Source organism: Rattus norvegicus, chromosome 11, assembly GCF_021556685.1.
Source record: "Rattus norvegicus strain SHRSP/BbbUtx chromosome 11, alternate assembly SHRSP_T2T, whole genome shotgun sequence".
Lineage (NCBI taxonomy): Eukaryota > Metazoa > Chordata > Mammalia > Rodentia > Muridae > Rattus > Rattus norvegicus.
Genome location: NC_141544.1, coordinates 40909492 through 40936688, shown reverse-complemented (window position 1 = coordinate 40936688; position 27197 = coordinate 40909492). Strand labels below are relative to the sequence as shown.

Here is a 27197-nt window from a genome sequence, read left to right as displayed (position 1 = left end):
GACAGTTGTTTGCTTGTTTCTGAGGTATAGGAGAAAGACTCAGTTGTAGTCTTCTTTTGCTACTGGTGGTAGATACTGTGATTTATATCTGGAATGTTTCCTCAAAGGCCCATGTGTTACAGGTTGTGTATGTGTGTGTCTGTGTCTGTCTGTGTGTGTTTGTCTGTGTATGTATCTGTATTTGTGTGTGGGGTCGGTTGTCTGTGTATCTGTCTTTGTGTCTGTCTCCTGTGTGTGTTTCTTCAAATGCCCCATTTAAATAAGGCACTAGTTATAATGATCACAGTCTATCTTAATTTCCTTCTCTTAATTTAATGACCGCTTTGAGGACCATACATAGCCATGTATGCCATTAAGGAGGACACACTTTGGGCATAGTAATGGCTTAATATACATGCATACATGCACTCACATTATTGTTACAGCAACCCTATATAGCTTGCCTCCATTCCACTGAGGAAACAGGGTCACTTCAGTTGAGTAACTGGCACACTGTTTCAGGCTACCTCCAAATCCAATGCTCTAGGTCTCTTTCTTCCCCTGCCTGTCTAACCTCCAATTCCAAAAGTCAAAATGGAGAAATAGAGCTTTAACCTCTGCCCGACAGTCTTCAATTAGTGACCCCCCTAAAAAAACACATTTGGCTATATTCCTCTACTTATGTACATGCTTTAATTATTTAAGTGTTTTAAAGTATTATGCACATTTCCTAAATCCCCATAGGAGCCTGTGACCAGAGTTTCCCTCTTCCCAGAGAATCTCAAAATCAAGATTGACTTTCTTGTCCTTCACCAAATGGACCAACTATCTAAGCAGGATATAGACATATTCAGTAGAGCTCATCTTTGGAAAGTATTTCTCAAGCCCTCTCAGAGTCCCCCTGTTCTGTGAGTGTTCACAACTCTCTGATGAAAAATATGTCTGGTCAGAGTCTATATTCTATCATTCTCATTGGCACCTACAGAACAACGAGTTTAAAAGCTTTTGATGGGAAATTCAGTCACTCATGACTTTCCTGATGCTCTTATTCAGCAACTTCACCCCTCTGACAGAGTGACTTCCTACACAGCGACTGGCTTCACAGACTGGCAGAGAGCTACAGTTTAATAGAAATCTGATAGAATGTCTGGATCTCAAGTTTCGCAGCACTTTCTGGAGCTCAGGGACAGGGTTCTATTCTCTGGATATTTTCTACTATTCTGGCTCACCTTCTCAAATGGACACTCTCTTTGAAATCAGAGGACATGAGTCTGAAAGAGTGGCTGTTATCTACTAGCTCTAGAATTATCACACTTTTATCTCAGGGGACAAAGCAGAAGACAACTTCATATAGCTGTGAAAATGAAGGGAACTAGATTCTGCAAAAAGGTCTAGCGCATGTGATGCAGGCTTGAGAGATACTTTCCAAAGATGAACTCTACTGAATATGTCTATATCCTGCTTAGATAGTTGATCCATTTGGTGAAGGATAAGAAGGTAGTGAAGTATAACAAGGTGAAAAAGAGAAATTTGGGAAACAATACCTTTTAGTGAGTGAAAAGTTGAGATCCTGGAACACCCAAGAGTATAAGTGCACAGTTCAGTCCTGCTCTCAGGGAAAGATAAGCCTAAGTGCTGGAAACTTGGTCATTGATTGTGGTGGTAAAAATTTGGAGTTGTTGTCCTACTGAGACAGAAAGCCAGAGCCTCAGCTAAGAGTTAAGATGAACACATTCAGGGATTTTGTAACAAGGATTCGGTGAGAGAATGGATGATCAGAACAGCACTTGTATTAACTAGCTTGAAATGACAAAAGTAAGTGTCACAAACCAGGTAGCCTAAACAGCAAAACTTGTTTTCTCACAGATCTAAAGTCCATAAATCCATGATGAGGGGTCAGTATAGTTGGTTCTCCTATACCCAACTCTTTGGTATGATTTGGCTTCTTCTTGCTCTCTTCTCATATGTCTTTGTCTCTGTCTGTGAATATGTGGCTGGTATTTCCTCTCCTTGTTTTAAAGATCCCAGTCATGTTGAAATAAGAGACCACTTCTAGGATCTCAACTCATCTTAACTACCATTTTGAAGGTCCCATTCAAAATATTATTCATTTGAAAGTTAGGGCTTCAATGTGTAGATTTTGCAAAAATATACTCAGCTGTAATATTGTCCATACTCATAAACTTTTCCAGAGCAGAATCATTGGATGCAGGAGTAACTATTTTATGAATGTCATTAACTAACATGGCCCTGAAACATTCAGTCTACAATCAAAACGGGGCATACATTATAGGATAAAATTTTAGCAAGAAGTGTATTCCTGAGACAAATGAGTTATAAGTAAGGATAGCTTACTCCAAATGAATAAAGAGCGAAAGCCAACAGATCTCTTACCCTGGAATACACTGTAGGCTAAATGGTACAAGCTGTGTAGGATGGGGTGGCCACTAGGGCAATCATGCCTTTCCACCTCACTTGCTTCAATATCTCCTCAAAGGACAGGAAGTTGGAAAATGGCATGCAGCAAGATGAAGAAGGGCTCTCCATATCTGGAAATTAGTTGCTGGCCAAGTGAATTAAAATTAGAGTTGGTGGAAGACAGAAAAGGTCAGATTTTTAAGGATATGTTTCTAATGATCCAGAGAAATTCTGCAGACCAGAAAGGCTCACAGCTAATCATATCTCAAAATCATACGATCTCTAAGAACACATTACCTCTTACCTTCAGCTCCCTGAGACATACAGAATTCTTAAGCCAGCTTGGGTAAGAGTGTGCGTTAGGTGTCAGTAAGAAGGTAACTTTTATTGCTCAGAACCATTCTGTGTACAGTGCAGCACTTATCAACAGTGTGAGTGATGCCAATACATTAAACTGTGTCTGCATTCACAGATGATGTTATTTACAAACATACGCACAGGAAACAATGAACCGAAGAAAATATGGGAAAGGCATTTGGTCTCCAAGATGTCAGGAAAGCCATCAACTTGGGCTGAGGATCAGAAAGCTTCAGAAAAGTAGAACAAAGGAGGCGAGGCCCAGCAACTAGGGTTTTAGTTGCTTCTCTAAAGATATTACAAACCAGAGATTTGAACTTTAAGCTAATTAAACCTTGAAAGTACAATTTGAATACCGACTTCCTTTACACGCTGTATAATAGAGTACTCAGAGAGACAGATGAAAGCATCTACTGTTGGCTTTTATGTAAATAAATGATCTGAAACTTGGCCTTAGAAATGGTTTTGAGCTAACCTTTTGGACATTAGTGTTAAAGATTTTTGCATTCACTCCTTCCTTTCATTGATCCCATGGTAAAAAAGTGCTTTAGCTGATGGTGTCTGATAATTACTATCAGTAAAAGCCAGCCTAATTAGAGAGCCCCTGGTTTTACTTCCTTCCAAATATTCTATCCCTTTTAAAAATGAGTATCATCAACCAATAGCCAAGAACACTGTGTGAGCATTTATTTAAGCACACAAATTATCCATATTTAACCATCAAAGTGATAATATGTGACCTAAAATGACCTAGCCAAAGAGTGGGAGGGTATGTGTTTTAAATTCTTCTGAGCAAGAAACTGAGAAACGTTTTGGTCGATTAGTATGTGTTATTAGTGTTCTCACTGCCCTGTGTTTTAAAAGAACTCCAACGAATCCTGAAGATGCATGAATGTGATAAACTACTGACCTAATTTTGAACCGTGATTAAGTTTGCACAGTTCAAAATGTTACAAGTTTTCTTTTCACCTGACTGTTATTAGAAATAGTGTCAGAGCATCATTGGCAAAACTACAACTAACAAGAAACATTACCCACTCACCTCTCACACTTTACCAACATGACTTACCAACTTGCTTAGTTACTGTTCCATTGCTGTGAAGAAACACTATGACCAAGACAACTTTTACAAAGGGAAGCATTTAGTTGGGGGCTTGATTATAGTTTTAGAGTTTTAGTCATCATAGTGCAGAGTTTGGAAGGCATGGCACACATGATACTTGAGAAGTTACTAGCTACATCTCGATCCATAGGCGCACACACATACACACACGCGTGCGTGCACACACACACACACACACACACACACACACCGAGAGAGAGAGAGAGAGAGAGAGACCACCCACCCCAGTTACACTCCAATAAGACCACACCTCTTAATCCTTCTAGTCCTTTAAAATAGTACTACTCCCTGGTGACTAAGCATACAAATATATGAGCCTGGGAGGAAGACATTCTTATTCAAATCATGACACTAACAAAACATGTAAAAGAATCAACAAATGAAATTGTCCTCTGTGTATACTAAGTTGATAATTAGATAATCATGCTGCATAGTTTAGCTACAGAAGACAAAGAGCATAAAATGTTGACTATCATAGAGGATCAATCTCACCAGCTAAATTATAAAGTACTTTCAAGTCATTCTCACTTTAATAATTTCAGGTGTGAATTTTTAAATGAATTAAAACATGAAACACTCAAGGGCAACAATTCTGATTTTGACTCTGGATAATGCTATCAGTGAAATAAGGGCATTTAAAAATCATTTCTGGCTGGAATTATATATTAGGTAATAGAAGATAAAAAGAGGGAATAGTGGGAAGGGAAAGATGAAAAGAAAAACAAACAACAAAATCTTCAGAGGGAAAACCAAAGGTCGTCTTCCATTCTCTATGCCCTCGTGACCAAAGATTTAGTTTCCCAACAAAACTAAACGAACAAAAATGAATAGAAAAACAAAACAGAAAAGCACTTACCTTGAAGTGCTTTGCGGTACATGTCTATGATCTGAGTGTTCAAAGGCTGATAGAGAATTAACTTCAGTACTAGTCTAGACTATATAGCAATTTGAAGGGCAACCTGGTCAATAGAGACATTGTATTAATTAAAAACAAACACAACTAAAACAAAGACGAATGACTTACTTTGTGGGCTCTGTATCATAATTACCTAAAATTATTTATAACACAGTCAGTCAGTGTTTGGTTGCATCTTCCTACTCTTTATAAATGAATCTTATGGAAAATTTCAGAACATAAAATTTCACCCCAATGTACACTGTTCCCTAGGGGGTAGTGCCTGACAATGTAACTCATTGGCAACAGGTCAATGAGAGCTGGAGGCACAGTCTCCCAGCCACTGCAATGCCGATGGACTCATGAAGGCCAAGGTCAGCCAACACTCCCTGTAGCTCACTGAAGCATACGACAAAGGGGAACTGAGTTAGGCAACAGGAATGACTGACACAGGAGGAAGGAAAAAGACTGACATGGATTTTATTCTGTACTACGTATTCACTCTAGTGTATACTGTTCCCTACTTATACAGGATCAGCTCATTAATAATAGTTGTCTGAAACAAGAGCAAGAATTAGCATTCATCTTTGAGAAGGGTTTACTACAGGATTTGTAAAAACAAGAAGTACTCACAGATCACATAGCATTAGAATTGACTCACAGATAGTTCATTGGCCCCTGAATATCAGGAAGTAGAGAAGCCTGTGTTCTTCTCCATCACTAGGATGTTAGGAACCACTAAAGCAAGAAGAGGATGTTTCAGCTATGCTGAGTGTGGGATGACCTGTTTTATTGATTCAAAAATGAGGATACCTTGACCTAAGTTTGCATGGTGGGGAAAAGGGCAATTCTCTCAAATTTCCTGAGACTAGGGCTGGTTTTAGGATGTACCTGATTCTGTTTTAAACTTCTGATAGTTCTGGGGAAAACTGAGACTAGACGATTGCCTTATAGCAAACTTGTCCACTCTTCCTAGAGCTACATAGTTGGTAAATTTGCTCTTTGGTTTCACATAAACAATCTGCCTTTTCATGGTTCAACCTGAGAAATCAACAAAAAGTAACAAAGTAAAGCCAATGACTAGATGTTCTTTGTAGCATCTGCTTCATCATGCCTACCCTTGAAAATACCTTTTATGTGACTTCCCTGACTTTCATCAGCACAAGTGCTGGATAGTGTTTGGGAGGCATTGGACCCTTCTACTATGGTTTCTATGTATCATCCTCATTTTTCTCTCAGTAGCTATCCAAGCACGCCTTCCTCTTGCTTCAGAAGTGATTTTTAATTTTTGTGGCTTTTATTTTTTCTGGAGACTTGGAGACTAGAATTGTGTCTACTCTCAACTTGTGGCATCCCACTTCTCAATTTTAAGTAAGAAGGCACTTTGTCACCTAAATGAATTCACAATTGGATTTAGTCAATGTCCCCTAAGCTTATACTTATATGATGCCAAGAAGGAATACTTAGGATATTAAATGATTTGCTAGAGAAATAGGCAGAGTGGGTCTGTGTATGTACTCAATTTTAATATCATTTAAGAAACTGCAGCTTAGAAGAGGGAAGGAGGCAAAAATGTAGAGCCTTCCCTCAGAATATTTCCAAATCCAGGCCCCAGGACAATGTCTGCATTGCATAATAAGGCCCCTGTTTCATGGATTTTTCTTCCCTGAGAAAAGATAAACTGCTGGTATTCCAACATCAGCATCCAGCTCAAGTGAAATTTAATTCCATTTGAGGCCAGACCACCTCAGGCTGGATAAAGATAGGTGGTGATTTCCCTAGAATCAAGTCCAACAGAGTGCTTGCCCTCCAAGTGTAGAGCATGTCCTCTATTTCAACTGAGTTAAAAGGGGGCAGAATGGAAACAAGCCATTTCTTTCAACAAATTGCTTGATTGAGTTCCAATCACAGTTTTATTCTTCCTTGTAATGCTTTTACGTGTGACGTCCCTGGTCCCATTAAAACTGCTGTAAACCTTGCATGAAATCACCTGCTGATTCGTTACAAGGAAAAGTCCTCTCAGGACAGAAAGGCCTGCTATGTCTCAGATGGCATTCAGGATTCTAAATCTGCCACATGGATGCTTTCTTCTATCTACAGGACACCAGCACTATGGGGGTTGTGGCCAACATCCAGAGTTGTCTGCATGTACACATGTATGCCCTGAATTAAATAGCAAATTTCTCAGTATCACTGGCTTTGTATATCCATGACTTTGAAAGGAGATGGCCCAGTGGCTTCAAAGACAGAAAATCACAGTAGAAATACCTGAGGGAGAAGAGAAAACAGGAACATCTTTGGTCATCTTGTGATACCTAAAAATGATTGATAGCACTCATCCTTCCAATGTCCCGTAAGGGACAGCTTTAAATTCCTATACAACAAATGTCAATAATGAGCCAATAGTGAAACTCGGTTGGTTGGATGAACTTGTCCAGCTGCTAAAGGACAAATAGGACATGAATCTGGGCTGGAGAGAAGGAAAACTCCATTCCTCTTCTGCCTGACCTTTCAAGCTCCACTGCAAAAACCACCATTGATTCTGTGGGACTGAGGAGACCCAGCACATGGTATAGCAAGAACCCAAGTACAAGTTTTATAAAGCACTAATGCCTTATTCTTAGTGACGCAGTGAATTAAATGAGAGGGGCAGACAGGCATTCAATCAAACAGAGGCAGGCAGACATCAATACAAATCAGATTAGTGAGGACGATTCTGGAAAGATACCTTACCCGTCTTTAGGGTTGAGGTGGGGCTTCTTAGAGGAAGGGACATCAGAACTAAAATCTGAAGGACAGAAACTAGCAAGGTGACACTGGGTTAGTGTGAGCCTGACAAATGTGGATAATGAACCAAACATGGGGAATGTGATAAATGAACAGCGAGGTTAAGGAGCATGGGTGGAGGGCAGTCAAGTGCCCCAGTACAAAAGGATATGCAAATGAGCACGTGGCGATACATAATAAACAGACTTCGAATAAATGCAATCTAAACAATTAAGCTGCCGCAAACTGTCAAACACTGTGCTATGCAATAGTATCCCAGAGTGCCCCTTTACGTGCTCGTGGGCCAGAAAGGTGGGAAGGATGCAGAAGAAAATATCTGAATCCCATGCCATCGCCAAGATTTTATCAATGCATGATTTCTAATACTAAGCATAATGTTGATGTCGGATATAAAATAATCTGTTATCCTCTATGCTCAGTGAATTTATCATTAAGTTGTGCGACACACCCTGTCTTATGTAATCAAGCAAGCTGCTTGTACAAGATACCTGTCTAGGAGTATTGGCAAGAGCACTGGAGCAGGTAACTGTGAGATAAGTGGGAGTGGAGTATTGGACATGTCAGGTCCGAATGGACACATCAGTATTTGTGTCTTTCAAGAATATCTTTTATTAATCGTTTGACTGAATAGCTCTTATTATGCCACACTTGGTGAGTTATTTAGGTTTGGTAATAGTTGCTCAAACTTGGGGAGAGAGAATGATCTGAAGGAAGGTCCTATAGGATACAAATGCTTCTGCCGAAAATATGAATCAGCCCAGAGAAGCTGATTCTCCTGCTCTGTTATCCCAGGAGGTGACATAACCCTGGGAAGTACCTACTCCACTTGCTTCACTCTCGATACCAGCAACTGCTGGGCCTCCTCACATAGCGCTTCCCCTTAGGAAGGTGTTTGGGGCACTTTTAATGCTGTGGTAATAATCTTACTAAAATTAAATCATGCATGTGCTGTTAATAACATACTTGGAGAGAAAATGCTAGAGAACTGGAACACAACTTCTAGGGGTTGTTTTTGTGTTTTTGTTTGTTCGGTTGGTTTGTTTTGGGATTTTGGCTTGTTTGTTTGTTTGTTTGTTTGTTTGTTTAAAGAGTTTACTAAAAGATGACTGGTAGTAAATCTTCCTCCACACTGGTCCCAGTTTGCTTTCTGTTCCTGGGATTAAAAGTGTCATGACCAAAACCAAGTTGGAAAGGAAAGGGTTTGTTTCTATTTCCAAGTAACAGCTCATTATCAAGAGAACCCAAGACAGAAACTCAAGTGCAACAAAAACCTAAAGGCAGGCACTAAAGCAGAACCACAGAGGAATGCTCTTCAGAGCTAACTCAGTTTACTTTCTTATACATCCCAGGACTTCACACCCAGGGTTAGCCCAGCCATTGGTGAACTGTATGCTCAGACATCAACCATTAATGAAGAAAATGCCACAAGACTTGGACACTGTTCAATATACTAAAGCAATTCCTCGGTTGAGATTCCCTCTTCCCAGATATATATGGACTTGTGTCAAGTTGACAAACAAACAACCAGTCCATCACGAAAGGGAAGAAATGATGCTAATCTGGAGCTAAATGCAGACAAACTCATCCTATCTAATGAGCACAATTCAATTGAGCTGTAATAGTATCAAAACCATTGACGTTTTCTAGCCAGCTTAATGAATCCACAGTAGACGGAGAAATATATGTTGCTTCCACTAAAAGTAATTTTGAAAGCAGCATCTTTGAAGTGTATGTGGCACCAGGCAAAGATTTCTTTTTTTGCCTATGATTAGCGAATATTGTCTTAAAACTTCATTAAGTCAAATAACCATAGTCTAATTAAGTCTTTGTAGTTTTGAGTGGTTTCATGAAATGTCACGGGATTTATTGCACTCGTTTCTCTACTTGACTGAATGTTCTTCGGAATCTGGGTGAATTTAAGCCTTGAAATTCTTACCCGGGAGACATGAATGCTGAGAAGTGTTAGGGTTGAGATGCTTTTGTTTAATGTAGCCATAGGAAGCAAAACTGAAGGGCTCACTCAGCAGTTTTCTGCCAAAGCATCACGCTAGTGCTTCAGGCAAACTCCATTGCTGTCTTTATGCTCCAATAGGCACAGAGCCAAAAAATGGGCAGTTAAGGGGGTGCAGAGACTGGGCTCTTGGGTTGAAAACATTAGAGCACGTCAGAGGATGACAAAGGACCCCAAGATGGGTAAGAAAATATAATGTTTCAACAAACTAAGTTTACTTGCCTACTGGGCAAGAGAATACTATATCCTTTTTAGAATGAGCTTGCATGTCTGATGAATGAAGGGATGGTTGGTCTGTTTTAAAGGAGTCTCTGCACATTTTGTTTACTTGATTCTTTGTAGAACTAGATGTCCCTCTGTCTACTGGGGGGCAGTTAGGTGTTCAGGGTGCAAAATAAGCTTTTAGAGATGTTGAGGAGGGATTCCTCAGTCATTGGCAACTAGAATCAAACACCTCACATTTCTTTCTTACTGGAATTTCAAACAAGAACAGAAAACCGAATGGGAAACTCTGAAAGATCACCCTACTCAATATCCTCATGGTAGAGAAGAAAGCTTGGAAGCCCTCAGAGAAGAGATAGCTCAGATAAAGTAATTATTCCTAAGCCAAAGAAGTGTTGATAAAGGAAATGCCAAGTTGCAGGGTTTCAAGGCTGAGCAAACTGCTGTCCTATTGTGACTGAAATCAGGTCACAAAGATCTCTGACATGAGGTGTTACAGTGAAAAGGCTTGTGTCTTTTCAGAGAAATTTCTTGGATAATTATGTCATCCTTGTATCTTGGGAAGTTGTAGTATGTGAGTTTTTTAAAGGGCTTGCCCGGAAGTGCAGTTTTCATTAGCATGCAGTAAGCAGAGACCAGACACCTAACAATGTTAGGTACAAAGAGACTGGTAAGTCCCCAAAGGGAGCTGGCTAGTATAAACTACTTCAGTATTAAGAAAGCATAACTTGGAGGGGAACACAATCAGTTATAACAAGGGACTGCTATGTGGGGTATTAGAGGATATAAACTAAGCACAATTAAAACCTTTAGAATAAAGGATTGGGGGTCTATTATGGAATTTTGTTGCTCTTTAAAATAGTTGGCTGGTGCTGGGAGCCAAAACGTAAACTTAACTTCTACTTTCCTCCTGCTTGGTGGTTGTTAGGGAGAAGTGCCAGGTGGACGCTTGTCAGAGAGTCCTGCTAGGTGCCACCTTGTTGGGGAGTAACCTGGAAACTAGTGCTAGGTGTTGGCGTGTTGGTTTAGTCAGTTCAACCTTAGGTCCGGGTCTCTAAGATGGACTCTGAACCCAGGATCTGGTCTCTCACTAGCTTCAGACTGGTGCTTCACTGAGAGAATGCTGGGGTGGGGCTAGGAACAAGTAAATGTGGGTTCGTGCAAGGAAATGTGAACTAGCTGTCCAAAGAAGGACTGTGAACAAGTTATCCCAAAAGTAACTATAGCACTGAGAACTGTGAGACACTCCCACTTCCATAAAGAAAGCTTTATGGAGGACTCTTGGGTTACAGGGATGATGAGATTCAATGAGTGTATGACTGTGGTTACAATGACTTACTGAACCCAATGCTACCAGTGAACGTAGAAAAGTTAGCAAATCCCGTCAAGCTCCAGTGAATAGTTCAATGGGTAGTTTCTAAAATTAACACAGACATGCTAAGTGTAACTGACTTTCCCAATTCCATAACACTATTATTAAAACTAGTTACTTCTCAACTCTATATTCTCTATAATTACAAGGTAGACAGCTGATTGATTGATAGATCAATAGATAGATGATAAATAGATAGATAGATAGATAGATAGATAGATAGATAGATAAATGATAGATAGATAATATGATAGATAGATAGAGAGATAGATAGATAGACAAATAGGTAGATAAATGATAGATAATATGATAGATAGATAGATAGATAGATAGATAGATAGATAGATAGATAGATAGATGATAGACAGACAGATAGAGGAAAATAGGAAGTGAGGGGAAATTTGATCATCAGCATGTGAAAGAGGTAGTTGTCACTTATCTTGTAAGCAATTGATAATGTCTATTCAAAGTACTCTCCTGAGAAATTTGTCATTCTATAAAGATTATTGCATAATAATAGCACCAGCACCAGCAAATAGCTAGAGATTATTTTGTTAATTTGGCAAGTCCGTCATGAGGACTTGCTAGATCAAGCTTCAAGCCACATTTCAGTGATTGTCAATGTGTGGTGTGAGGACCACTTTCATCAAACTGGACTGAAATGCTTGTAAAGAAGCTTCAGATTGTGGGATTCCACCTCAACCAGGTGCGTGTGACATTCTCACTTAAAGATGGGACTCCTTCCACCTCACACAGGTCCACATGACATGCTCACATGAAATGGGAGTCACTCTATTAACACATCTGGTGGCCTAGGAGGGCCCTCTGTGCTTTATTAAGAAGCAGCTTGAAAAAGGCTTATAGAGAGAAGACATTCACTGCGAGCTACTCTATGAGTAAGCAGACACCAGTAAGGGGTAAGCAAGCAAGCACAAAGAAAATTAGGTTCTCCTGGAGCACCCATGCTAATAATCCTGTTAGAGTTGGGAAGCCTGACCTGTTTTTATCTTTATAACATCTAGGTGAAGACAGTACTTACTTTTGCAAATGAAGATCGAAGCAATTTACCCAGAGTCACTTACTATTAAAATAAGGGCCAAAATTTGAACTGATGTCATTTGATACCAAAGTCAGATTCTCCCAAAATACCATGCTCCTGTTCCAGGTTAATAATGATTTAAATTCGCTGTCATTACATTGAATAATACCTTATTTCCAGCTCTAAGCTTGTGACAGCTTTGTTTGTGAACAACACATGACACACAATTGGCTGCCTTCTAGCCACTTACTTGTTGATGCTGGTCTTGGTTTTTAACTTCTTGGTGCAGAGAGGTTGGGATCATCTGGGCTGAAGTGAATAGAAGCTCACCCATTTGCTGATTTACTAAATCCTCCTGTTTTAAACCTGAAAACTTCCTAATTTTCCATGTAACTTTTTAAACTCATTATGTCATATCACGGATCCAGTGTGCCTTGTAAAAGTCAAGGCACATCTCAGAATAAAAGAAAACAAGCGCTTTGAACTTGTTAAAATAAAAACAGAGGGGGAAAGACTGTTCAGAGTATAGACAGAAGACATTTTAATGGGATCAGGCTTGTGTGACGAGAAAGAACTTTAAAATGTGCTTTACAATTAAAGTTTTAAGTCAGCAAAAGACACCAACATTTATGGTAAAAAGCCTCTCAGCCGAAACGTATGATTCAAAGCCGCAAATCCCAGACAGCAAGCCTGACGTGAGACGCGTTTCGGCCAGTGGTTAGCAAATGGAAGGGGTTATGAGGGCACCAAGAGACAGTCTGGCAGGAACTCAGAAGTGGTTCAAATGCAATGTCATGTAAGAGTTCAGATGCTGCTTTAAAGAATTTTCCTTTGCAGTAGCAATTAGAATCCTGTGAGGAATTCCAGGTGCCCAGACGAAGGACCAGACAGAAGGGTCTGCATGAGAGTGGATTCTTTGATTCTCCTACAGACAACAGCATCTAGCTTGGTAACCTTGATTTACAGGCTGCTCTGTGCTAGACAAAGCAAAGATAATGGAAAATGGCATCCTAGAAACCAGAGCATAAGATGTTTGTCTCTCTTGATTCCTGTGGATCTGAGAGGAGTCTCTCGGGGCAACTCATGAAAAGAGCCTCTGACCTACTGAGATGTCAGGAGTGGAGTGATGGCTCATGAATGTCCCTTTATTTCTTCTTTCATTTGGAGGTAGCGGGTACTTTCTCCTCATGACACATCCAAAGTACGTAGTCACAGTATAAAGTGAGGGAAAGCACCTTGGCCTTTGTGGTTTTCTTGTTACCTTACCCTGGGGATGCAGGGTGACAGGCAGAAAGCAAAGGCAGTCTGTCTTGGAATGGCCACAGGGATTATTACCGACTGTAAGATTTGCCCTCTTGGATAAACTCGGATGATCTGATGCACTTCCACTTCTACCGTAAGGGTCACGTGAGATAGCACACGGACATCTCTTTATATCTCCCAAAGTTATCAATATGATTCTCATTCAAATCCAATGTGAAGAGACTCCCCAAATCTTAATGAAGGTGAGGCACCAGCCAACATCAAGGCTGGTTCACAGTTAGAGGAGCAATGGTTACAGTCTCTCCACCAGAAGACAATGTCTGAAACAATCCTAATGAGCTAGGTCAAAATTTTATGTTCTACTGGGCAACCTTCAAAGATCATGAATTGCTTGCATTTCCATTGGGCAAAAAAGAAATTTAACTTAACATAATTTCATAGTCTGAGCTCTCTGCAACAGAAAATAATACAACAACAAAAATATATAGAAACCACTGGAATTAAATCATTCATTCATGGGGCTATTAGTGATCACATAAGATCACATAAATTCACATAAGATCACTGGGAGAACACAGAGATCCTCTTAAAAATATTTATGAAGACAAAACTTGGAGCAGAGACTGAAGGAAAGACCATCCAGAGACTGCCTCACCTAGGGAACCATCCCATATACAGTCACCAAATCCATACACTATTGCAGATGCCAAGAAGTGCATGCTGACAGGAGCCTGATATAGCTGTCTCTTGAGAGACTCTGCTAGAGCCTGACAAATACAGTTTGCAGCCAACCATTGAACTGAGAATAGGGTTAGAGAAAGGACGGAAGGGGTTGAGTGGGTTTGCAACACATAGGAAGAACATTATCAACCAACCAGACCCCTACCCTGAGCTCCCAGGGACTAAACTACCAACCAAAGAGTACACATGGAGAGACCCATGGCTCCAGCCCCATATGTAGAAGAGAATGGACTTGTCAATCATCAATGGGAGGAGAGGCCCTTGGACCTGTGAAGACCAGATTCCCCAGTGTAAGGTAAAGCCAGGGTGGGGAGGCAGGAGGGAGTGGGTGGATAGGGGAGCACCCTCATAAAAGCAGAGGGAGGGGTGGAAAAATAGGAGGTATAGCATGTGAAATGTAAATAAAGAAAATATCCAGTAAAAGAAAAAATAGTTTTTATTTTCAAAATTTAGGTAATTCAACAATCCATGATTACATCATAAATAATGTCAGAATATTATTCATACTGCAGGAAGACTGTTGTCACTGAATTTGGGCTTGATTAATTTACATGGGGCTTGGGAAGATATTAATTAACTACATAGGCTACTGGAGACTTCTTGACAAACTCAGAGCCTCTGCCTCAAGCAGCTACTGAGCTCAAAAAATAATGTCTATGAGAAAATTTTCAAAGCAATATTTGACTTTACTTTTCAAAAAGTCTTTCTTTCAGAAATTATTTTTGTTATTTTTACAAGGTTTTTAACAGCCTCATTGATTCCTAAATAAATTATCACAAACCTTTTGTTTAGTGTAACTCAAGGTTATCCTTACACGTATGTACTTATTTGTGTGTGTGTGTGTGTGTGTGTGCGTGTGTGTGTACACGTGCTCATGTGTGTGCATGTACATAGGCACATGCTTCCTTCAGAGCACCTTTGCACCTTTGGAGGCCACCAAGTTTTAGTTCATCTGTCCTTCCAATGTGTTTCCCCCAGGTTTTGAACTCATGTGGTGGGCTTGACTCTCAATGTCTTACCCACTGAACCATCTCATTGCTACACAACTTTATTCTCTTATAACCCTGGAAGTCAGAAATCTCCTGGACCCAAAATCCAAGTTTTGGAAGACACCCTCTAAGCCGTGTCTTGTAGATCTTTGCCTCTGACTTCAAAGCCAGTGATGTAGCACCGTTCAATCCTCTCTCTGACTTCTACAACTATTACTACTTTATCTTGTGTCTCCCTGGCCCTTCCTGGGTTCTTGTCATACAGTTCTTTGTGGTTACATGGAGCAAAGTCATATTATCCAGGTAATCATTTCCTGTTAATGTTCTTAATCTAATGGCATCTGTGTGGTTCTTGCTGACATGGTCCAGTGTACAAGATTAGCCCATGAGCAATAGAAGAGGGACAATGTTATTCACTTAATCATGCAAGTATATTAGAACAAGTCAAACTATGTATCAGTATAGTACCCATATGCATTTCTATACAATTTGGTGAGTTTACCTTTCTTCAAAGTATTGAACATGAGGAGATTTCCTGGCTTGTCAAAACACACACACACACACACACACACACACACACACACACACACACCTTAGCACTAGTAAGTCTGGAACCCTGCAAACCATAGAACAATTGAGAGAACAGTTTTTTGAAGTGTTAGACCTTAGTTCCAAATTTGAACACTTGGCCCTTGGTAATAGGTTTGCTGTCTTTGATTAAATAGGATTTGTTCTCGAATATCACAAGCCAAACATCATTTTTTCAAAAGAAATAAGTCCTAATTTTATATTTTGTAATATTTGGGAGAAAATATCACAAACTTTAAAACCATACACCTTAGAAATAAACCTGTAAAAACTACATAAGCCTTGCTAAAATTTCAACACATTTCGTTGCATCTACTAGACCTAAGGGTATTAAACTTTAAGGTCACAGTCCTCATCTCCTCAAATTCTATATGCTACTCACACTCACACTTTTCTATTACCTGTATTTGTTCATGATCCGGAGTGCAATGTATCTTTTGACCCTTGAAAGTTTAGCTCATTCTTTAACTTCCATTCTTTACATACACGAATGTGCATAACACAACCCCTCAATGCACACATCCTTTTAATGATCTCCTAAAAGGAAGAAAAATGAGCATGTGAATGACCCAAGATGGCACCTTATTTATAACAATAAAAGGTTATATAAATGCACAGCACCTGCACAGAACTACATGTGCACACAAAAGTAAGCTCGTCAGCATCTTTTACTGAGAGGTTATCCCGGTATCCACTGATTATCCACAAATAAAACTTATTTAATAATATCCCAAGATTTGGTTACCAATGGGAACTTGAAAATTAAGTTTAAATGGATCCATCTCAGGACAGAATTATTATTGATATAAAATTCTGTTGTAATTCTAACTCAATAGATGGTGTATATAACTTTACACTTTCATTTTTAATATTGTGTGGCAATGCTAGCCTATCTAATCAGTGAACCAGAATAAGAAATCTCTGACATCAAACTAACCATCCTTTCCACTAGAAAAAAAATAAAAAATCTGTAAAATTTTTAGAAAATTTAGTGTGCTTAAACTATATAATTCACACCAAAAGGATTAAAGAAAGGATATGTAATATTTTAATTGCCAATATTAAGAAATAAAAGTGTGATCAAAATGTACTTTGATTTCCTAAACTTATATTTTTTAAAAAAATGCTTCTGAATTTTTAAGAGTACGTTTTTATTAATACTCTGGCAATGCCATATACATATAATATATTTTTATCATATCCATTGGTCTCTTTTCCCCTCATTTCCACCAAATTGAGCCACTATCCCCTCCAAACTTCATGTCCTTTAAGAAAAATTAACCCACCGAATCCAGTCAGTGCTTTCCATAGATCCATGAGTGTGGGGCAATCCAACCAACAGTGATTTCCTTCATGAAAACTGACTCTTCCTCCTACCATGGCTGATCATCAATAGCTCCTCAGGTAAGAGTGAGCGCTTCCCCTTTCAATGCTGGAACTGTGACTAACTTGATCTTGAGCAGGTATTGGCATGCAACCATAGCTGCTGTGAGACCATGAATACACGAGTCCTGTCACGTCCTGAAGACATTATTTCACAACAGTCTTGTACAACATCCAGCCCTTATCGTGCTCCCTCTTCCACAATGTTTCCTAACCTTTGAGGGGAAAGGTTATGATGCTAGTTTTCCAAAAATGGCTGAAAAATCTTCCATGACTTTTTTCTGTACTTGGACCCCTTCTGTGTTAACTGTCACCCACTGCACAAAGAATTCTCTGATGGGCTCTGAGAGATGAACTGAATATGGATGTAGACGTCTGGATTTAGAACGAAGTTTGAATTATGTCCATTTAGCACAATTATGGTAGATTTACCTCTGGGCCTATGAACTCCTCAGACTTGAATTCCTCAGATCCTGGCCAGATTTGCAACACTAACCACTTCCTCCTGTGAAGAGGGCCTCAAATACAATCAAGAAGCTGTTAGTTACCCTTGTAATATCTGGACCACTACTGCCCCCACAGGCATATCTGGCCAACTCCATCATTACTGAAGCATTTTGTTTACATGATAGATCATCACCTAATAACAAAGTGCCAGGTTCCGAACATCCCCGGTATCTATGAAGAGTAACTCCTTTACTGCGTGGACCAAACAGCCTGCATTCTTGAGGCTATCCCAGCAAGCAAATATCCAGTGCTGTGTACACCTGGCTGTGTGTCAGACCAAGCTCCTGAGACACTTAGTGCTGTCCGCACCATCAATGGGAGAGGGCAGTGAGCTAAGACAAGTCTCTGAGTCCAATCACGGAGCAGAAACTATTCAAACAAGGAGCTAGCCAAAATTAGTTTTGAACTGACAGAGTTGACCAGAACTCAAAATTAGAACGCATTATCAGAAGAAGACAGGGAAGCAAGCGAGGGAAAGTAAAGCAAGGCAGGTAGACGTTAGGAATGATTAAATGCTATTACAGCTTAAGCTTTGCTCTAAGACTGGGGAAATAGAAAGAGATGTAGCTAATTTGACTGGTCCACACAGCTTACTCTAGCGGGCAACGGTATTTGTGTAACTTGGTAGAACAGTCAGTGTGCAACTTCCAGTCAGTTGCATATGAACCAGCAGGATGGTAGATTGCTGTTTGAGAAGGTTATCGCTGCCCTATAGAGCAGGGAAATGATAACTTTCATAATTAGCTGATCAGTTACATAGAATACCTACAAATTAACACCCTAATCTGGATACTATATAATAATAAACTGAAAAATAATATTATTTTCCCCAGCATCAAAGGAAATCTTACCAACCTTTTTTTTAGGGGGAGGAGTGCTGGGTTTCAAATTCCAGTTACGTTTTAGTGACATACATTATGGTCATGTAGAAATGACTTCCTGCCATGCCTGGTGACATGGTGAGATGTGCTCTTATAATACCAGCAATGGGATCTTCATGAACCTTCTATCCCAATCCTCACAGAAGGTATAATAGTGTCTAACACTCAAAGGAAAACCATATCTTAAGCTACAGCTCTCAAGAGTCCATGTTCCCTACAAGAGGACGTTCTACTCTCAAGTAAGTCTCCTTCTATGGGAGACAAGGTATTCTCACCATAGCGAATGAGAATGGCTGTGTAGAAAAACTTTCAGGGAAGGATTTAGGATCCCTTATGAATTTAAATTTTCCTAGAAAAAAATGAGTGAAGCATTCATTTTAATTAACTAATATTTAATTAGTATTTATAAGTCTCTACTATCAGAGCCTAGAATTGGGTGTTAGGCATTTACATTTCTAACACACACACGTACACACACACATATATATATCATACATGTTTAACTATAACAACTAATAATTTCTTTTGGAAAGAGATAAATAAGACATTAAAATGACTAAGTACACATTTTTTGTTCTTCTGTCGGTTTTTGATTTGTATCTTTCGTCCATTAGATGGTGTGTGTACCCAAAGGAAACTAAGGCAGTCTCATTATTTGACTTCATTGTTGCTAAATGGTAATTGCCAAGAGATCTAACAGGGTAGAGATTAAAGCTATCCCCTAAAATAGGGGCAATTGTATAAGTATTGTTTTCAGTTAAGTATACTATAATTGTGGCCTCAGCAGATGCATCTACATAAGGCAAGCAAATTATAATAATGAAGAAGATAATTATATGCCATTATCTGAATTGTACATGGTTCAGCCTTCTTTCGCAGAGCAGGGTCCTTATGGGTCTTATTTATGGCACACAGAAATTGTACGTTCACCTTGATCAATAGTTAAGCTGATGATTAATAAATGCTTCGCATCAATTATCCCAAAAGTCCAAAGAATATACACACCACAACTTATCTAGCAACGGGAGGTAGGCAAACATGTGTAAGGTTGGCAGCACTGGCTTTGAAGGTCAATATGCAGCTTGGTAAAGACACAGGCAGGGAGTCTTTGTAGGTATTTGAGGCAAGGAAGGAGGCATCGTCAGAAAATGAAAAGGGGCCCTTTTGCCACTTGGATGTACAGGGAGGAGAGCGAGAAGTGGGAATTACTCTGCCGCAATGATTGGAACGAACGCTAAGTTCAAGAATAAAACCAGTGCAACGGGACCCAAACAAAGAAACACAATAGGCACACTCTGAAGAACTAAAATTGGATTTCCAAGCAGGGCTTTAAGAGCATGCTACAAGCTGTGTGCTCCATCAAGAGGTAAATGCTGCTGGATCTTTACCTGTCCAGAGAGCCCCATAAATTCCACACAACGGTCTAAATTGATTCACTACATGACCTCCATAAAAGAAAAGCTGCCTCGAGGAAAAAGCTTTCCCAAAACTTGGTAGAACTTAATGAAAATAACTACCTCCATCCAAACAGATCAGGAGGTGGATTAAGACTTCTCATTGTGTACAAGGAACTTCACCCCAGCCCCTAACACAGTAGAGATTTCACCAGAAGCAAAGCTTTAGATAAATTGTCCTCAGACACCAGGCATTTGCAGTAACTCCAACACTGTAGATAATTTGTAGCTTTAATTTCCACAAAGGCAGCACTGACTTTGGCTTTAAAACAAGAAGGTGGTGGCTAAGCAGGAAAGCAAAGATGGCTTTGTTATGGGGTAGAGGACTGTGATGGCAGGAGCTGTGCAGATACATGCAAAACGAGTCCCTTGCATATGTCATCAGTTGCTTTTGTCATGTCCGTGGGATCTCTACATTGTATCTCAGCTAGCATAGCAAGCCATGTCACAATTGGCTGTAGCAATGTCAAGTTCTTTTTTAAATTGTTATTTTTAATTAATTTTGTTCTTTGCATGTTAGTTACTCTCCCCCACCACACACACTTCCCTGTCTTTCTCCCATTTTTATTAGCATCTTCCCTACTAGTTCTTTTTCAGTGTCATGGCCTTTGGTCAGGTCCTGTGACCCACTTGGTTCAATCAAGACTGTCATTGCCACCATCAATTTATAACTATCCAATTGGAGCCTGCTGGGCTCATCAGTGGCCTCACATTAAAGTCAGTGCGGCCTCATTTTAAAGCTGATACCACTGTTTGCTGTTGTCTGTCACCCTCGTGTAAAGCCAGGGAATGAAGCCCTAGGCTTTCTATCCTAATGTCATATCCTAATGTGAAGAGACAACTATCCTCCTGTGCTGGGGAATTGATCCAGTTCCAGAGGGAAGGTTGGAGTCTTCGTGTGCCTCGTCTCTTCCCAACATATTTAGCCTCTAGTATTACCAAGAAGTCATATGTAATTCTGATGCGACAACCATCCTAGCTAAATGGTAACCAGAAAATACAACTACTTTAAGTACCTTAGCTTCTGATATTAAGTTGATTATTCTTTTGAACTTTACACTATATGTAAATATACATAAAATGTACATATATGTGTGATATACATATATGTGTGATGTACATATATGTGTGGTGTACATATATGTGTGATGTACATGTATGTGTGATGTACATATATGTATAATGTACAGATGTACGTTAGACTCTGGAACTACACAGATTCACATTTAATAGTGTGAAAGTTAGTGCATGGAGGAATGGAGAGGCATGCTGTTCCTCTGTTCACACGTGAGTATATGAACTGATTCCCTACATATTATTCTATGATAACTGCCTGCTAATTCATCCCCTGCATGTGACTGCCCTGCTCTTAAAATAATCCTACTAACTCTGCAAAGTAATCTTCCTGGAGCATCTGACCCTGAGACTATTCTACTAGAGTCGTCCAGTGATTCCTGAACCTCTCTATGGTCCAAGAAAACTAGTTTGGTTCATAAAACATTTATTAACGGGCTGACCTTTCATACAGGGCTTGTGTCTCATGACTCCTCACTCTAAATTTAGGGCCCATGGAAACTTACAATGTGTTTGACACTTCCTGCTTTAGCCCAGGGGTGAGTCTTAGCTTAGCCTTTGAAACCTCAGACATTTTTTTCTACTCTTTCTTTCTATGTATTTTGGATATATGTTGTGTGTTTGTTTCCCTGCCTTTCTCTTCATTACGCTGTGTGACTCTGTTCCTCACATTAGTGGGGTGGCGTTGTAGACCATTAACATACTGACTATTGGAGCTGTACCCTTTTCCATTCTCAGCTAAGTCCCTGATACAGAGAAGATGCTCTTATTTCCACATGAACAAATACTAAAAGGAATAAATAAAGCCAGTTGCTTCTGGTGTGATTCTGTTTTGTCAACACCTTCGCAGGACCACCCAGCAATGACAACCAACTAGATCGATGTGCAGGCTGTAGCTTCGTCAAATACATAGAAAATTAACCCTTACAACCTCCAATATAAAACCAAGTTTGAGATGACTGAAAAATAGTTGTCAGAATTTAAGAAGATATTAGTGTTGTGTTGGCTGTCCTTTAATCCTCACACAAGCCCTGACATCATAGGCCAATATAGGTTCAGGTTGGATAACATGCCTGGAATCACACATCCTAAATTTGCCCTAACATATGGAAAATCCATGTTCTTTCCACTGTTTGTTGGCCATATGGGAGTTGTGTATAACAGAGAAACACAATGCAAATGACATCCCATCTAGTGGCCTCCTTCAGGATCTTCACACTACTCCAATCAGATTGAGTTCATAAAGCTGGGATTGAGGAAAATCTTGGAAATGTGCACAAAGTTCTGAGGTCATTTACAATGAAACTCAAATAAACCAAATGGCCAAAAGTCACCAAAACCCTGAAGCCTGAAAACCACTCTTTATCGCTTAATGAAACCATCAAAAGTTGCCAGTAATTATGATTTTATTTCTTCAAATCATGTTGATGCCTATATAAATGCCATAATAGCTCTTGGGAAGGACTTCCGCATCCTAATCCTAGGGACCTGTTAATCCCAGGTTCCTTATATGACTAAGCAAACAAACAATCACACAAAAATCAATGATAATTGTGTGCCTGAGTGAGAGGTGAAGGGATGGAGAAATAACCCATCATCACACGTGGTGGCTCTAAATGCAACCCCAAGCAGAGTGATATTCATGCAAACAGCAGCAGGGGTTGTGGCCTCAAGACACAGAGTGCCGGAAACCACCAAGAACAAGAAGAGACAGCTAGAGTGTCCTCAAGAGCCTCCAGGAAACCTCCAGAAAGGTCCTCCAGAGCACACGGCTCTGCCAACATTGTAACAGCACTTACAGAAGAATGGTTTTAAGCCAACAAGTTCTCCATGTCTAGACTCACACACAATTGATCCTGGCACTTGGCAGGGAAAGGCAGGAGAATTGGGCATTCAAGGTCCCTCTTTGGCTTCCTGGTGAGTTTGAAGCAGATTGGACTTACATTGGACTGGGTGGGGTAAGGGCTGCGATCAGGATGTAAAGTGAATAAATAAATAAATTAGTGGAAAAAATGCAAAAGAAAACGTAGACATGAGAACAACGGGCTATAGCAGCCATTAGGAACTAAAATTCCTAAATATTAAGAGATATAAATCACGAATGCCCTGAAAATTCAAGAACATCAGTGGTGCCATATCTTTTTCACAGAGGCAGAAAGAGGTAAGAAGCACTTCCCCTTGATGAGGGGTTAAACTGACCTTGGACAACAGAATGCTTCGACCTCTTGGATTTTTTTTTAACTCAATAAACAGATGACTTTATAGCAACTCTTTGCTTCCTGCCCGTTTAGACTACCATCATGACAGGACTGACTGTGTTTAAAATGTTAGGGCTCAGGCAATTAATGAGGATTCATAAAACAGTAAAGTGATCCACTTCCAACTCAGTGAACCAAGGCAACAGCTCAGAATTCATGATGTGGCTGGGTAACCAGACACTGGGACAGATCTGAGGCATGACACTCACTACTGATGGGCTTGAGAGCATGATAAGTGCCAGGTAATAACACTCCGCTCTTAACTGTCCTCAGGCTCGGTGGGACGGCTTGACTGGGCGGATCACCTTCAATAAGACCGATGGCTTGAGAAAGGATTTTGACCTGGACATTATCAGTCTCAAAGAGGAAGGAACTGAAAAGGTAACTTCCCGGATGATGAATAAATTAACCACTCATGAAAGAACATTGTTCACGAATTTCAGCGAAATGGCACAGGCAGGTTGGAGAATGACAAAATGGCTTCTCCTAGCACTTTCCCTAACAGACATCACTCTGACTCATTCTCTCACAGTTGGAAGGTAGGCACGGATGGGATAGACTGTCAGATTATAATGTATATCATACTAATAACACTAACTAATGTTTATCAAGGCTTGGTCTATAAAGCAACTACGTGTTGTTGTTACATAACCTTCAGCCCTGGCATGGCTAGGCCTATTTCATGCAGATTGTACAAAGTCGGGTTTAGATTTGAAACTGTAGGAATTGCAGCTGGTTTATCTATGGCAATGCATCCAAGGGTTACTCAGAAATTAATTTTAGCTGAACCCTATTTTGAGATTGGTGACAGAGGGATGGAATAAAATAGTATAGAAACGGAGCAAATTAACATGGCATCCTTAATTTAGGACAAATGCTAAAAATTGTAATTTTAATGCTGGATTCTCACTTTAAGATTATTTTAGTTGGAAGTCTCAATTTCAAAGTTTCAAGTTTTATTTTAGCTTTTATTTAGACTAACACAAATGTAAACTGTTAAGTAATGATAAAGGAACTTTGCTGCTCAATATATTTTATGATTTTAATTTACTATCCATGTACACAGATCACAAACAGCATTATAGTTTGAGGATTTGCCTTCAGGACCTTAAAGACTAAAAGATTAGGAAGGTACAAAGCAATTACCTGGGTATCAGAACTCCATAGATCAATACATTTTCATATGACAGTGGCAATGTGGTACTCAATATAAAAAAAGCACTCTGAAACAGCTAATTCCTTGCTTAATTTCAAATGGTTGGTTTTATTTTTTAATACAAGGTAACATTTCCTTATCTGTTTCATTGTTTCCTGGGACACATTTTTTTCTCCCTTGGCAGATTATAACTGCCCTTTTCCTGCACACCCTATCCCTAAGCACTGTTAATCACTTAGTCTAGATGGTATAGAAGGCTATCAGGGGTGTTGAGATGTTTGAGAACAACAACTAGCTCACAGCTTTGAGAGTACACGCGTATGTGGGTTTCCTATCTCAAGAATGCTGCTTCCTCTCCTTCTCCCTTCTTTGAGCATCACTCTGCTGGGTTCCTCTGCTGGTTTAACAGAGCCCAAAGCAGCTACCTGCGTCCATATTTGTGCATGGGACCTGGGCCAGAGGGAACAAAGAAGAATGTTTATTATAACCTAAAAGCTTATGGTGACTTAAGAGAGCGTATCTGCTTCTCTAGGCCCACTCCTTTCCTCCTTTTTGGCTCCTCTGAGTGTGTAGAAGGACAAAGTAAAGCTCCTAAAAGAATGCCTTTCCTTGGCTCAGACAGGCAATAAAGTAGAGAGAATGCACTGTGGTGTCTCCTCACCTATTGATATGCACATCGACATTATGCACATTGAATTGCTGTTTTCCCAACGAACGCAAAATCCAAATAGACGAAAGTATTTTCTATCTGTCTCTTATCTCTTCAACCTTTGCAACGCCTTGTTTCTTCAGGTAACTTGGCCTCAGTTCCTGAGATTGCTGGTTGAGTCTTGAAGGCAGTGGGAAAAGCTAACATGTCCCTCAGGATCCAAGGGAAGACACGCTCACACTTCCCATGCCAGCTCCACAGGCGAACCATGATCAAATGTCTATCCATGCTCTGCAGCCAGCTCTCTATTCTCTGCAGACTCATAATCAAAGATACATCATGCAGCATGTTTCTCTGTATAGCTTAGGAAGCATGTGTGTGTGTGTGTGTGTGTGTGTGTGTGTGTGTGTGTGTGTGTGTGTGTAATGACTGATTTTTGTTTTTACCATGAATTCTTTTTAACAGCTCTCTTAAAGCATGGTGACTATCCTCTAACCCTGCAGCATACTGGTGAACATTCGCAAGAGCTTCCGTTTACTTTATGTTGTGTGAAAAGAGCATGTAACTTCCGTGACACCCAGCCTTCCCTTTCCTTTCCTTATCATACCTATTGTTGGTCTTTATATGAATTAAAATGCAAAATCCCAAATAAGAGGTGAGGAGTGTGATGAAGACTATATATGTCACAGTTCCCTGCTGCATTTTAATTAAGTGTGTTTTTTATTTTTCCCTCTGAAAACCCAGGCCTCTGGTGAAGTGTCTAAACACTTGTATAAAGTGTGGAAGAAGGTTTGTACCAGACAACAACTGCAGGACACTTGGGGTGGGGTGGCTGCACGCTACCAGTCTTACCAAGCCAGGGGCTTCCCAGATGCATGCAGATTGGGAGGGGAGGAACTACATAAAAGGGAGGGGGCAGGGAGACAGAGTGTGTTCACGTCTGGTATACCAACCTTATCAGAAATTGGAAGTACACAATTAATGGGCTAATGATTGATGGGTGGGTAAATAATTCTTTCCCCCTACATGAACTGGAATGATCAGTGTCTGCAGAGACTGTGAGGAGGTAACAGTGACAAACACAGACAGAGGCCCATTTATAGATCTTCTCAAACCACGAAATATCTCCCCTAAGGGTAATGAAAACAACATGGTTGGATCCATCAGACTAGGCAGATAGACTCAGGCCTCTGCAGGCAAGGACACTTTCCTCAATGTCGCCCAACTGTGAAATATGGGCCATTTTCAGAAACTCCCCTTTCTCACAAGCTGTCTTTGTGTTATCGGGGTGTACTGTCTTGACATTTATTTTAGAGCTAGTTTCCAGAGGACAAATCAACAGAGAACTTTTGAAGGGAAATGAGATTATCCTGTAAGTTTCAGGACCTACTACTTCATAGCTCCCTGTACGGGGTCACACTGCCAGCGACTGTGCCCAGATTTACATAAGCAGATGTTACATACCCGAAAGAAAGGCTTGGTGAGGGAAGTGTCCCAGTGACAGACACACTGCTGGCCTTTCTTCTCACTCTTACCTCCTCTCTCTCTCTCTCTCTCTCTCTCTCTCTCTCTCTCTCTCTCTCTCTCTCTCTCTCTCTCTCTCTCTCTCTCCTTAAAACCAGCTGCTAAAATTTCTTTTGATTGATGGATGGACTTTAAATTACTTCAGGTCGTTCAGCTTGAACAGTTCCTCAGACTCACTTCCGCCTTTCAATTGATTGGCCGAGTCACAGAAATTGTAAACAGTTTCTACTAGTGGCCAAAAATCTCAACATCCCCATGTGTGTGTGCGTGTGTGTGCGTGTGTGTGTGTGCGTGTGTGTGTGTGTGTGCGTGTGTGTGTGTGTGTGCGTGTGTGTGTGTGTGTGTGCTGTTTTATTGATGAACCTGAGGTAGTTTCCTCACTTACCTGCCGTTTGGGAAGCAGCCGATTATTTGAGCTTGATACTCCCAGCACATTATGCAATGAATGCTGAATTAATTCAAACTAAATATGCTAGAGCGTAGAGTCTGGGCCCTGAATTTAGCCTCAAGGGAGCGGGCAGTCACCC

General features: G+C 40.2%; 1 protein-coding gene across 8 annotated transcripts in view; it reads left to right on the top strand.

The window, feature by feature from the left end:
* Grik1 (glutamate ionotropic receptor kainate type subunit 1) overlaps positions 1-27197 on the top strand; it is a 400463-nt gene that overhangs the window by 313644 nt on the left and 59622 nt on the right. For 4 of the 8 annotated variants that reach the window (NM_017241.2, NM_001111117.1, XM_087575990.1 and 1 more), the window contains 2 exon segments: positions 23615-23722; positions 25891-25935. In NM_017241.2, the coding sequence (NP_058937.1) occupies positions 23615-23722; positions 25891-25935 (153 nt within the window). 8 annotated transcript variants of the gene reach the window in all.